The sequence below is a fragment of the Lacerta agilis genome, chromosome 10 (assembly GCF_009819535.1).
Source record: "Lacerta agilis isolate rLacAgi1 chromosome 10, rLacAgi1.pri, whole genome shotgun sequence".
Classification (NCBI taxonomy): Eukaryota; Metazoa; Chordata; class Lepidosauria; order Squamata; family Lacertidae; genus Lacerta; species Lacerta agilis.
Window position 1 is genome coordinate 36,582,848 of NC_046321.1, and position 13,720 is coordinate 36,596,567.

Genomic DNA, 13,720 nt, shown 5'->3' on the forward strand with positions numbered 1-13,720 from the left:
CTACCTGCTCTTTCCAATATATCTATAAACTTACCAGCTGAATCTTCCCCTGTCGGATACAGTTTTCAGTTTACTGTATATAAGGGTATAGTGCAGGTACACAGGATTTCACAGTAAACCAGAGAGATTGTTACGCCTGTATGCCTTGACCCAATAAGACCAGACGAAAATATTTCAGGCAGCAAAGTTTTCAGAAAAAAAGTCTCTTTATTGCAATAAGGTGCATTCAGTAAGCAAAAGGCAAAAATGCACACCCCACCTCCTGTGGGGCAAGCTTAAGTACTCTCTATGACATAGTAAAGCTCCTCCTAAATCCCTCCTCCTGGCCTATCAGAACTAATATTATAATACTGCGTTAGCAAATCAGAACATTTCCTTTGTCCGGCTGCCTTTGTCTGTTTCAAGCTGCTTTAGCCGCCAGGAGGTGCTATATGCTATTATTTCAGTGCCTAAATGCCTAGCCGTTGACCCCCAACTGCACCTGGGACCTTATTTTGGCTTCTGCTGATGTTCACAGGAAATGGCTCGGTCACAGGGTGAGTTGTGGTTAGCTACCCAGACAGAGTGTGGAAAAGAGGAAGTCTGTGGTCGGCCGTTTACTGACATTCTGCTGAACTGCTGAACTGCTGAAACTGCTGATATGTCTAAAAAAGCTGCAGTGTTAAGCTTTAGCTAGAGTGAGCAAAACTGCATCTTCTGAAATGGAATCAGAGTGAAGCTGCATCTAAAATGGGGTTCTGTGGCTCTTTCTACCTACCCTCTGGTACCTTGGTGCCTCATTTCCCCCCTTTCAATCGAGAGGAGCAGCTTGTTCTGCTTCCTCTTCAGATTGACCTACTTAGATTTCCTCTATAACTTGATCCATCCAGTGTTCAAACACCTCTATAGGGTCTTCAAAATGTTCATCAGGTTCCCATGTATCATCATCTGGTGAATAACCTTTCCATCGTACTTTGTATAGTATTTTACTATCTGTGGTTTTCATGTCCAGGATCTTCTCCACTTCAAAGACATCCGTATCATATTCGTTGATACCTCTGCCGCTTTCCACCATCCCTTCTCCTCCTGCAGCCACCTTCTCCTCAGCCCCACTCACAACCGCTGCCATGTATGAGGCGAACGTTGTAATGGTGTCCTTCTCCAGTCAGTCCCTTGGACTGTAAGCAGTTGCGTGGCAACCACAGGTATATTTGGTAAGCCTGCGGTTCCTGTACATAAAAGGACTTCCCACCCCCCTTTGGTGACTCTGGGTGGCGTGTCCCCTGGTGTGAAAGCTTCAAATCTCCTTGTGACTACACTGGAGGAAGTCGAATAAGAGCCAGTGCCTCACCCCAAGTTCATTCCTCGAGGACTAAATTCTGGTTTACTGTTACAGCTGAATATGGCCCATATTTCTTATGGAGGGTGATGACATTTACTGGAGGACTGGAAGGGACTAATGAAATTAGTGTGAGAAGAATAGGATCAGTGAATATTTTACCTATTCTGACTTCTTGAGAGCAGTTGCAATGTAGCAAATAGTCAGGAATAACTTTCTAACAGTAAGAACTGTTTGGCTGTAGAATGGACTCCCTATTCTCTTTTCCAGTGAAAATACACCCATAGGTATAAAAGACTAGGCCCTCCCCCTCTGGTTCCCAACTATATACACGCAAGGGAATAGAAAGGGATATTGTTACTTTGACAAAGTCAATTTCAAGGGGTCAACAGGATTTTCCCTTCCAATTTCCCGTCCAATCCCAACAGCCTAGACCAACATTGTTCACACCTCTAACATTCCCAATCTATAGAGTTATGCCCTGTCTAACAACTGGTCGACAAACCACTAATAACAATGTCCTTCCGACCAATTTTTCTGATGTGGTTCTGCTGGGGATGGTCTCCGTTGCATAAACTGGAGGTTTCCGGTGGCCCGTGCGTCGAGTGACAGCGTCCAGTGTGTCACAGCAGGGGCTACTTCAATTCGGTCTCCCGTGCGCTGGGCGTCCTTGCCGGTCAGACGCAGCAGGGGAGACTGGTGCACCGTGCGTTGAGTACCTACTCCTGGCTAGGCACAGCAGGGTGTCGACTCCAGGGGGTCACCTCCGCCTTTCACCGCCGTTGGGGTGGATAGGAGAACCGTGTATGGACCGTGTAAGAAGGTTGCACTTCCACTCCTTTACCCACAAGCTATAGCCAGGCTGGAACTGATGGACTGGCTCAGCAAAGCTGCACGGTGTTTGCTCGAGGGCCCACCTGCTGAGGGAACAACAACACACAGACACAGAGAGACAGACAGACAGATAGAGAGATTATTTGTTTGTGGAAGGTGATATGCTCTTCCACCTGTCCAGTCCAGCTGGTTTTTCACGAACAAATGGAGGTGGCCTCCCATACAGGAGCTCGAATGGTGACAATTTAAGTCTCTTGGTGGGGGCGCTTCGAATTCGGAACAGAGCTATAGGGAGGACATCTGTCCACTTCAGTCCGGTCTCTTGGGTTAACTTGGCCAATTGGATTTTCAAAGTCCGGTTCATCCTTTCAGTTTTCCCCCGAACTCTGTGGCCTATAGGCAGAGTGCAGTCTCTTCTTTATCTGAAGTTTCTTGCACACTTCCTGCACTACCTAATCGATAAAGGCTCCCTTATCCATTATCACTCCCTATACTCCTGGGCAGTCCGAACCTGGGTATTAGTTCGGTTAGAAGTTTCTTAGTTACTTCCCTGGCTTTTTCAGTCCGTGTTGGGAACGCCTCTACCCATCCGGTCAGCGTACAAACAAACACTAGCAGATATTTGCAAGTCCTTGCAGGTGGCAACTCAGTAAAATCCACAATCAGATTCTCCATAGGGCTGTATCCCACATGTTGTACACCCGGTGGGGGTTGCATTCCTTGCTTGGGGTTGTTTTTGGCACAAAGGATACACCTCTGGGAGATAGCAGCAGTTAATTGTGAGAGGTTAGGACAATTTTCTCCCGAGATGTTCCCTAGCAGCAGTGCCACCCAAGTGTGTGGACTCATGATAGTTTCTCACAATTTTGCTGGCCAAGTGTTGGGGCACGAACACTCGGTTGTCTGGGAGGAGTAGCCATCCATCTTGCAGTCAGGCTCCCTCCTGTTGTGCCCATTCTTGCTCTTCAGGAGAATAGTGAGGTTCCAAGTCTTCAGTGGATATTTCTGGGATGAGTGCAGCCACGGTTGAAGGTGGTGATTGCATAGCTGCTTATCGGGCAGCCTTGTCTGCCTTATGGTTGCCTTTGGTGACCAAATCCTTGCCTCGCCCATGTCCTTTGCAATGCATTACAGCAATCCTCTCAGGGGCCCACACCGCCTCTAATAGACTTTCCACTTCTTGTCCATACTTCAAGGCTTTTCCATGGGCTCCTATCAAACCTCTTTCCTTCCATAGAGCTCCATGCGCATGCAGGGTTAAGAAGGCATACTTTGAATCTGTATATATATTCGCCTTACATCCAGCTGCCAATTGCAGGGCTCTAGTGAGTGCAATTATTTCGGCCTTCTGGGCAGAGGTTCCCGGTTGCAGAGCTTCTGCCTCTACAATCTCATCGTTGGTCACCACAGCATACCCAGCCCTCCTAACGCCATTGGATACAAAGCTGCTCCCATCTGTGTAATATACAACATCAGGCTCTTTCAGGGGTTCATCTTTCAAGTCTGGTCTGCTCGAGTAGACTTCGTCCATCACCTGGAGACAATCATGGTGTTCTATTTCCTCGTCGTCTGGTAGGGGCATCAGGGTGGCGGGGTTAAGGGTATTCACCACTCTTAGGTGCACTCTTGGGTTTTCACACAGCAGGCCCTGGTATTGGGCCATTCGGGGGTTTGTCAGCCAGTAACTCCCTTTGTACTCCATGAGGGTGAGAACAGCATAGGGTACATTTACATTCATTTCTTGGCCAAAGGTGAATTTATCTGCTTCTGTCACCAAGACTGCAGTGGCTGCCACTGATCTCAGACAGGGTGGCCATCCTTTAGCCGTTGGGTCCAGTTGCTTTGAAAGATAAGCTACAGGCCGATTCCAGCTTCCTAACTTCTGAGTCAAAACTCCAGCTGCCACGCCATTCTGCTCATGCACATACAGTTGGAAGGGCTTCTCTGGGTTTGGCAGCTTCAAGGCCGGAGCCTCCATTAGGCATTTCTTAATAGTCTCAAAAGCCTCTTGCTGCTCTGGTCCCCACACAAAGGGTCTTCCTTCACTCCTCCTGTACTATCATTCAGGGATTCTGGTAAAACACTGAAGCCAGGTATTTAGCACCACCCTGCATTTCCCTAGGAAGTCCCACAACTGCTTCCTAGTGGTGGGCTCTCTTATGAGACATATGGCTTCTTTCCTCTGTGATGTGATATATTGAAGCCTAAATACTTGATTTCCTTCAGATACAATTTATGCCTTTCTCTGAGAGGCTTTGTATCCTGTCTCCCATAACAAGTATAACAGTTCTTCTGTAACTTCTTTTCCTTTTCTTCCAAGTTTTGGCCATCTTTACCAATTTTTTTTTTTAAAAATCCTTGTGGCCAGAATCAAAGGGGTTTGAGTAAGCCAAGATTCAATAATCAGTTCAAGTGTTTCTGGGCTCCTTCTGCCGCCCATCGTGGCAGGAAAGTGAGAGTAGTGTTTTACTGAGACTGGCATTGCCTAGGACCTTACATTAAGAATTATATGCAGGATATTTTTGGCCAACTCTGGGGATTATCTTCAGTCCACACCCCTGGTGGAGCTTGGAGAGTTTCAGGTATTTATTCTGTCACTTTTCCCAAGAGTAAATGGATGGGATTTTGTGATCAGGGCTGCCAAAAGTTCCTAAGAGTATTCTCTAGGCGCCATTAGTGACAATATGCTGGTCACTCGTGAAAATAGCTGCATTTCTGGTCCTTTGGGGACAAAATAATTTGTGTCTGTACCTTGAGGGGACGTCTCTTTCCAGTGAGGGCACTGGGTATTTGGGCATATACAGGAACTGATGGGTGAGGTGGCATCCTTCAATTTGACATTCCAAATGCCTCCCTGAACAAATCACTTGTGGCTTCCACAATGTTCACTGATTCTAGGCTTTTGGATTGTACAGGCGTGGTTATAACAGAATACTGGGCTCCCAGCGAAATATCTCTGGTTGGTCCCTCTGGGGTATCTTCCTCCAAGCCCTCTTCTTCTTTGTCCTCTTCCTCTTCCTTCTCCTCTATTCTGGGGCCATTCTCACTTCCAGTGTGTCTCCCTTTTCTACATATGACACACTGCTTCCTTCCTAGCAACTGACCTTTTCACCGGCCTCTTCCTCGGGTCAGACCCCTCTGGCCTCACCCGGGTCACCAGTCCTAGGACGCTTGTTGCTTGGCCTTTCATCCTTACATACTCCTTCAATGCCTCTTCTACTGCTTTCTTCCAAGCGGCTGACCTCTTCACCGGCCAAAATTCATTACAACACCAGTTTGTTTATTTTATTCTTCCACTTGTGCAAGTTGCAAGGAGGCTTGTAAAAACAGTGGGATCAGCTTTTGAGAACAGGAATGGTATTTAGCTTGATACTGCCCTGGAAGAAACAGATTTGTAGCTCAGAGGTGCTCCTGAATCAAACATGGTCTTTGGAGGCTCAGGTAGTCTGAGGCTGAGTGCCCATTCCCAGCTGGTTCACCAGCTGTGGTCCCTGGACAGTGATGACCTGGCCACTGTACTCCATGCTGTGGTGAGTTTCTGATTGGACTACTGCAATGTGCTCTATGTGGGGCTGCCTTTGAAGACTATTCAGAAATATCAACTGGTTCAAAAAGTTGCAGCTATTTTTTATTTGCCGGGATTATGTTTAGAGTTTATATAAGCCTTTTTAAAAGAAGCTGCAATGATTGCCAGTTTGTTTCCAGGACTAATTGAACCTGCTCACATTAGCATACCCTCCAACATTTCTCTGATGAAAATAGGGACATCCCATTCCATAATGATGATTTTACTATTTATACTCCACATATCTTACTGGGTTGCACAGCCGCCCTTGGCAGTTTCCAACATATATAAAAGCATAATAAAACATTAAACACATTTAAAAAACCTTCCCTATACAGACAGCTTGGGGATCAGATAACTCCATACCCTCTAACATTTATCCAGTAAAAATAGGGACAACCTAAGGAAAAGCAGGACATTCTGGGATTAAATCAGAAACTGGGACAGCTTCTCTAAATCAGGGATGTTCCTGGAAAATAGGGACACCTGGAGGATCTGTATTAGTATTTTGAAGGCCTAAATTACTTAGGCCCCAAATGTTTGAAAGACTGCTTCCATTCCTACTAAACTTCTCAGATGTTATGATCTACTGAGGGGGCTCTCTTGATAGTTCCATGACCCTCAGACATGTGCAGCATGGCAGCCCAGGAGAGAGCACCCTCCCCACAGAGATGTGTCTAGCTTTTCCTGTGTGCCTTATTCTTCACCTTTCACCATATTATGAAGGCACACGTCTTTACATTGACCTTTGACAGCTACTGTATTTCATTTTGTGGGACTCACCTCTTTTGCTGAATACTGTCCTGCTCCGAGTGAAATGACTTTTCTCATTTCATAATTGTAATGTTTTTATTGGTTTTTATAACTGTATACAGTGGTACCTCAGGTTACAGACGCTTCAGGTTACATATGCTTCAGGTTACATACCCCACTAACCCAGAAATAACGCTTCAGGTTAAGAACTTTGCTTCAGGATAAGAACAGAAATCGTGCTCTGGTGGCGCAGCGGCAGTGGGAGGCCCCATTAGCTAAAGTGCTGCTTCAGGTTAAGAACAGTTTCAGGTTAAGAACGGACCTTTGGAATGAATTAAGTTCTTAACCAGAGGTATCACTGTATTGTATTGTTGTAATCTGCCCTGGCATCTTGTGGTGAATAAATCTTGTCAATTAATACCTCAGTAAAGAGTCAGTAGCAATCAACATCTGTATATGCACAAAGATGCATGCTCAACGTTCATGTGTACAAACAATGAATTAACTCGTAATCAAACTTGATTAGAATTACAAGAATATTTCAGTTTACTAGAGAGACACCAAAGCTCTGCATTCATCTGGACATCAGATTCATCCTTGAGACTGACCAGTTACAAGTTTGGGTTGCTTCACTAATAAAAAGCAGTGTTCCCGATCAGGTGTATAGAGCCAAAACAGGAGCTGCAGGTGGTGGCTGCTGGCATTATTCATGTTCCACTTTCTATATGCATTTATTTACCCAAATGTGTCTTTGTAATATGCGTGTTGGAAATATTCAAGCAGGGCACATTGGGACAAAAATTACTTCCACAATATGCAGCAAAGGGCTGATCTTGCCTCAAATCCCCAAAAGCAAAAGATCAGTTTATTTCTGCCTCTCAGGGTGCTTCTAACCCAGCAATACTTTCCTGTTTTGTCCATCCTTGTATTTACATCCCAAACTACCAATTTCGTTGCTACTACCTATCTTGTGAAAGGACAGAAAGAACAGTAACTGACTACCAAGGAGTCTTTCACATTCCTGGGAAATTGTATCACGAACATTAAGAAAATGTACAATTTGAACCATTTATGCCAGAAGGAAGGAATCTAAATACCAGGCACATTTTTGTGTGTGCACCAAATATAATTTGTTTTCCTCATGATGCAATTCTGTTTGCTTAAAAATAAAAGTGTAACATTTGTTTTCCTGGACATACATGATATTAAAAGCAATGAAAGAACTACAACTGTCTCTGAAATTATTATTTGCAATGCAAGGCTATTCAGATCCCAAATGTATCCACAATTTGAAGTCTCTTGGCAGTGTTGTGTTTTTCTTTGGCACAGATGCATATGCATAATTAGTAACTTTTTCTCTCTCGTTTACATTGATGACATGAATATTTATTCAGTGGTTGTTGTTTTCTAAGTTGAGGAAATGTTGACTGGGCAATGTTAATAATTAGTCAATATGTCCATACATTTTTTAAACAGGTGGTTGGCAGTCGGCCTCCAAATGGTCACTAATTTCATTAACATTGCATTATTTATTATTTGTGCAGACTGAAGTGGAGATGGGGGGGGCGGGGAGAGAAACCGAGAAACCAAAATTGCCATAGTTGCCCAAGCCATTTCCAAGCTACTGCATGCAAACATCTCACCACACCAAGCAATCTCTCTGTGGAGAAAAGTGTAGTTTATTCTGGTTTATGGAATCTTCTGTAATAAAGTGGTGTGGTGAGTCATTTCTGTTCAGCAGCCTCCACTAGTTGCCCTTGCAATCATCCTTGCAATCATCTAATGGCCATAATATCCATCTGTCTGTCTATCTATCTATCTAGGCTTGAACTTCACTGAGTTTCTTACCAAGAGGTCACTGTCAAACAATAAGAATACTTTTCTTCTTCACATGCTTTAACAATCCTCAAGATTGGAGTCAGGTTTCCAGTGACAGCTGGGGACATGTCAACACTTGCAGCATGGCAGATGGTTGGATTGTGTGTCAAGCAAACCTTCAGCAAATGCTTATGACATCCACAAAGTCTCTCCCCCATGCATACAGCATATACTGTAGAAGGGTAGAAAGAACTATATGAGGGCGAAAGCGACAAAGCACATAATGAAATTATTGCTATTTTATGTGACTATAAATGCAGACGTTGTTCTTGCCTTGTGAAAAAGCTCCAATTTTCCATGATTACTTCGATTAGCAGCATTCACAACTAAGTACCCAAATTAAGCAGCTATAAAAGGTTCCATAATGAACCAGGAGGGCAAACAACAATTACTGAGTCAGGCCATTTTGCTGCTCAATGCTGCCTAGTTCCCCACGCTTTAACATAACTGGTCATTTTCCTATACTGATGGACAAGATGCCAGTTGTGAGTTGTGTCACACTGTCAGTGCTAACTTTATTCTATTAGCCCATTTCACTTCGTTCACTAAAATGCATAGTGATGTTACCTAATATTTCAGGAAAGTGCTGGATTGACAATGCAGGACTATCAGGAGCCGGAGTCAGGAGTAAGTCAGCAATAAAACACTCAGTGTCAGTGAAGTTAACTCTTTATTCAAATAAACCAAAACAGTGCAGGCCTAGTGATCACAGCAACTCTTCCCAGTAGGTCTTGCCCCAATGAGGCAGTTCAGTTCCAAGGACTGAAGCCCCCCCCCCTATTTCTTTCTAAGGCTCCTCCCCCACTTCCTTCACCAGCAGTCTAAGACTCCTTTGTCTTGTCTCTCTTTGTTCTGTCCTTTTTATTTGTCTCTGTGTTCTGGGAGACCAGGGAGGATGGGAGCTGGTCACAGCAGGAGGGGGAGATTCCCTGGTGTCTTCAGCAGCCTGCCTCCACTCAGCCTCTTGATCCCCTGTCTGCCTCTGAGTCAGAACTGTGCTCCTCCACAGTCTCTTCCTGCTCACTAAAACCTGTTGCCTCTTCAGCTTCTGACACCACCTCCTCCCAATCTTCTCCCTCTGACCACTCATTGTAGTCCCACAACCCTGCACCACCTCTAAGCCTTCTTTCCCCTAGGGGTTCCCCTGGGGGTTCCTAAGCTCACCACTCTGCCGCATCCATCTCTGCCCAATGATAGGTCTGGCCCAGCTGCTCTAGAGGGTAAGAGGATGTTGCGAAACAATGTGGGGAGTTTGCTTGGCTAAAAATGGTCCCCACCCAACTTTCATTCATGAAAGTCTGCAGTGAACTGTTATTGATCATAGACAGGCAGTGCTGGATCCAACCCATAATAAATGAAATCGTAATAGTGGTAATAAGTTGAAGATATATATATTATGATTTTTTCTTTCTCTCCAGACTTCAAGAAAACTGTGGAGGCTTGGAATCCTCAATGCAATATTGGTATGGAGTTTCAGCGCTACCACCATGGTTGAAAACAGCAAGAGCAAAAAAGTAAGATATTAAATAAACACCAGCCAGCACGAACAATTGGGGTATGTTATGATAATTAAATGAAATAACTGTAAACTAAAGTATTTTAAAAGTGACATACTCTGAAAACTAAATGCATGTGGTCAAGGAGTATGGTAGCTTTGAAAAAAAATATTATAGGCAAGTACACACATTTTTCATCTTTGGGAAATTATTTGTCAGGTGGGTGGAAAGAGAATGAGGTTATCCAACTGATTCCATGTGACCTGAACAGCAAAGTAGAAAAGTTGATGAGGGAAAGTCATATGTTGGAAAGAGATCTGAAATATGGTTGTGAAGAGTGTATAATGCCTAATATTCAGATGACACTTGGTTGTAAGGAACTGTTTGAAGCAACAAATAAAACTGAGGGAAAGGATACATTGAATAGTTAGTTTTGGGAGCTGGGCACTTGAGCATCTGGATCAGAATCTGTAAGGCAAGATAGCCAATGTGGTGTCCTTCAAGTGTTGTTGGAAAACTCTCATCATCTCTTGCCATTAGACATGCTGACTGGAGCTAATGGGAACCACAGCATGGCATTTCATGTTGGCTACTCCTACTATTTTTCTTTTCTGAATTTAAATTAGTTGATTGACAAGGTTCTTCTTGCCTCCAAAAGCACAAGGAATTCTGTGCACTTACAAGGGGATTTCAGAGCACACAATGGATAACCACGAATTCACTCATTTAATTTGACTGAGCTGGTTGAAACCAAACTATTATAAATGTAACTTTCTTACATTTCTTTGCTGCATTTATCACCCAATAAATAATAAATCATAACATAATAATGGAGGGAATCCTAATTGGAATACATCACTTCTCTCTCTAAGTGGAAACTGGTTGACCCACTCTCAGATTATAGAAGTTGTTTGAAGGTGTCACAACTACATTTGCATTTTTAAAAATTATTGCACTTTTGTAACACTTTTGAAAAAAGTCCTAAATCTCCAATTAAATGGGCTTGTGGCAGGAAATCAGCTTTTTATCTGAGTTCTAATATATCATTGCTAGTAAAAAAAATATTGATACCTGTAACTATAACACTGCAGTCTCAAGAGAGAAATACATGCAAAATTAAAATGTGCAACATATTTTATTTGATTTACTATGAATTCTCCCATGTATTTCCAGGTGGCAAAAACTGGCATTCTTGAGGTTTTCCAAGAATAAACCCTTTATGTCTGATTAAAATGCAGATGAGCTTCATAAACCACAGTAATTTGAAGGGACTGATTTACTGATGCAGTCGCCTTCCATCTGCTTCAGGTGCGAATCTGGAAAGAATTTGTTACGATAAACTAAAATTAATTTGGATTTAGAATCCATTTCCTTAAGATGAACATTTTACACTGAACATTCCACTAACCCTAAACTTATTGTGCTGCTCACGCTATAGTTAGAGCTTTTGTAATGTGCCTTTCATGTTGTTACCATGTTCGTGGTGGGATCTTGATGCATCATCATATTACACATTCTGGATCAATTAATCCAGAGATATAGAATCTGATACCCTCCCGATGTTGTCTGAGATGCCCATTGACTCCAAATGGCATGGCCAGTTGAGCAGAGATGATTGAAACTGAAGTCCAAGAACATCTTGCAGGCCCACAGGTTCCTAATTCCTAATCTAATCCATTTCTTCTGGGTGGATCATGAGTTTGACTTTCCAATATGGGAGAGAGGTGCAAGACAGCAGCAACTCTAAATCAACCACTCAATCAGAAGAGCAGGTAGTGTCAGACCAGAGCAACAGTGTGGGACCTTGAACAGCTCCAAGCAGACAAGGTCTGGAACCAAATTGAACCTTTTTATAGATAATCCCCAACCTTGACTATGATTGTTTATTGCAGTTATTAGTCTTTTTTTCTAACAAAATGTAACCCAAAGCAACTTACAAAAAACTACAAAGATTAAAACCAGTATAAAACCCAAACAAAATGAATGAATGAATGAATGAATAAATAAATGCATCTAACACAGTCCACCCACTGAAAAGAGACCACAAATACCTAAAGCTCTTCAAATTAAATGCTCAAAGCCTCAGTAAAAAAAGACATGTTTTTGCCTGGCACCTAAATGAAGAGAGTGATGATTCCAGATGTGCCTCCTTGAGGAGATAATTCCATTAAGTGGGGAGCCACCATTGAAAAGGCCTGATATCCATCACCCTCTGAAACTCCTTCCATGGGGGCTTGCAGAGAAGGGCCTCAGGTGATGAATGTATTGGGATTTTATGTAGCCGATGCTGGCTAGTGTGATTAGTATAAATCACATGAGATGTATGAGAAGAGTGTGGGAACAGAAGACTGTCTTATCCCTTCCACCTGAGCGTGTTATTGTACTGTACTTTCACTTTTGCAGTATGCTATGGCTGTTCTGCCAGAGCTTGGAGAACACAGACATGATTATGGATTGTCTGTATAGAATGTAAATAAAACATAGTTTAGATCTACGGATGTTTCCTTCTTCATGCTGTGTAATGCTAGAAGACTTATGTGCACTTTTCTTATGAGAAGTGTCGCAGAGAGGCACTCTGAAGTGAAGGGACATGCCATCCCAGAGACGTGCCTACCAGGAGATGCTCAGAGGTCCTGGGGGGTCGCCGTCTCCCCAAGAGTGTTTGCCAACAGAATGGGCTTAGTTTATGTGGGGAAAAGTGGTTCTTGGGGTATATCGACTGCCTATCCCAAGATACTCTGTGATGGATAAAGATGTTTGAAGAATAATCTTTGTGTCTAGAGACCATTGCACTACATAGTTTTGCCTAAATTGGTGCATTGTTGTTATGAGATAGTGTATCATAGAACAGAGCTATGCATCAGGAAGTTCCTGGTTCATATATTGCCTCAATCATTAACTCTCTAACGCCAAATTCACACCATACATTTAAAGCACAATACCACTTGAAACAGTCATGGCTTCTCCCAAATACCGGTAATTCTAGGAACTGTTGTTTGTTAAGGGTGCCTCGTCATGGAGATGCTGATATTTCTAGTGTTGAATTTGCTTAATGCAATAGGGTTCTTTTAGCATAAATTGGGTGTAACCATGAGGCACCACATTTTAGCCAGTGATTCTCAGGAATGGCTGAGAAGACAAAGGGTTTAAGTGAGGCAGTATGGCAGCAACAAATTGAGCCCCAAGTTTTATGAGTGAAAGCGGTTTCTGAAAAGGCAAAGCCAGCACTGGATACAATCGTAATAAGGACATAAATAAAATAAAGGTGGGGAATAGTCAGCATCTCATTGAGATCACTTAAATGACCAAGTTTAACAGATTTGCTGAGGCAAAATTACTAGTAGGCAGAGATCAAACAGAAGATTGCAGGAGTCAAGAGGATCAGTGAGTGTATTTTTTTTTTAAAAAAAGTCTTGGAACATGTGTATAGAGCAAAGGTAAAGGTAAAACAGTTTGAAAGCATACCATGCTCTCCTGCTTTACCTATTGTATACAAGTTGGATTGATGTACATAAAAGGCCAATTTCCCACTTAAATAAGTAGCAGAATAGTCATTTTGTAATTTTCCCTTTTGAGGTAGAGAAGCATGAGAGAAATCTTCCTGTTTCACCTTTTGCTTTGAAAGTAAAACATTCAGCTCATTCCACGTAAAGCTAAACAGAGCTGGCTTTGAAAGCAGGTGTGGGATTAGCAGAGGTGTTGACGTTGAGAAATTAAGTTCAGTTACTCAACGGCAGGGAACTTTGCTCAATGAAGGGAGAAAAAAGCACTGCTCAGCTTGCAAACAGCCATATTACCTTTTCAAATGGGTGGCTGCCAGCAATAGCTTTCTTTATTACCTTTCTTATTGAGGAAAGCCATTGAATATTTCATTCA

The 13,720-nt window shown here is 42.9% G+C and overlaps 1 protein-coding gene across 1 annotated transcript in view; it reads left to right on the plus strand.

Moving 5' to 3' along the window:
* The window catches only part of MGAT4C (MGAT4 family member C), a 318,570-nt gene that overhangs the window by 68,442 nt on the left and 236,408 nt on the right, over nucleotides 1–13,720 (plus strand). The window contains exon 2 of the mRNA XM_033163089.1: nucleotides 9,767–9,862. Coding sequence (XP_033018980.1) covers nucleotides 9,836–9,862 — 27 coding nt within the window. The 5' untranslated portion in view covers nucleotides 9,767–9,835. The remainder of the gene's footprint in view (nucleotides 1–9,766; nucleotides 9,863–13,720) is intronic.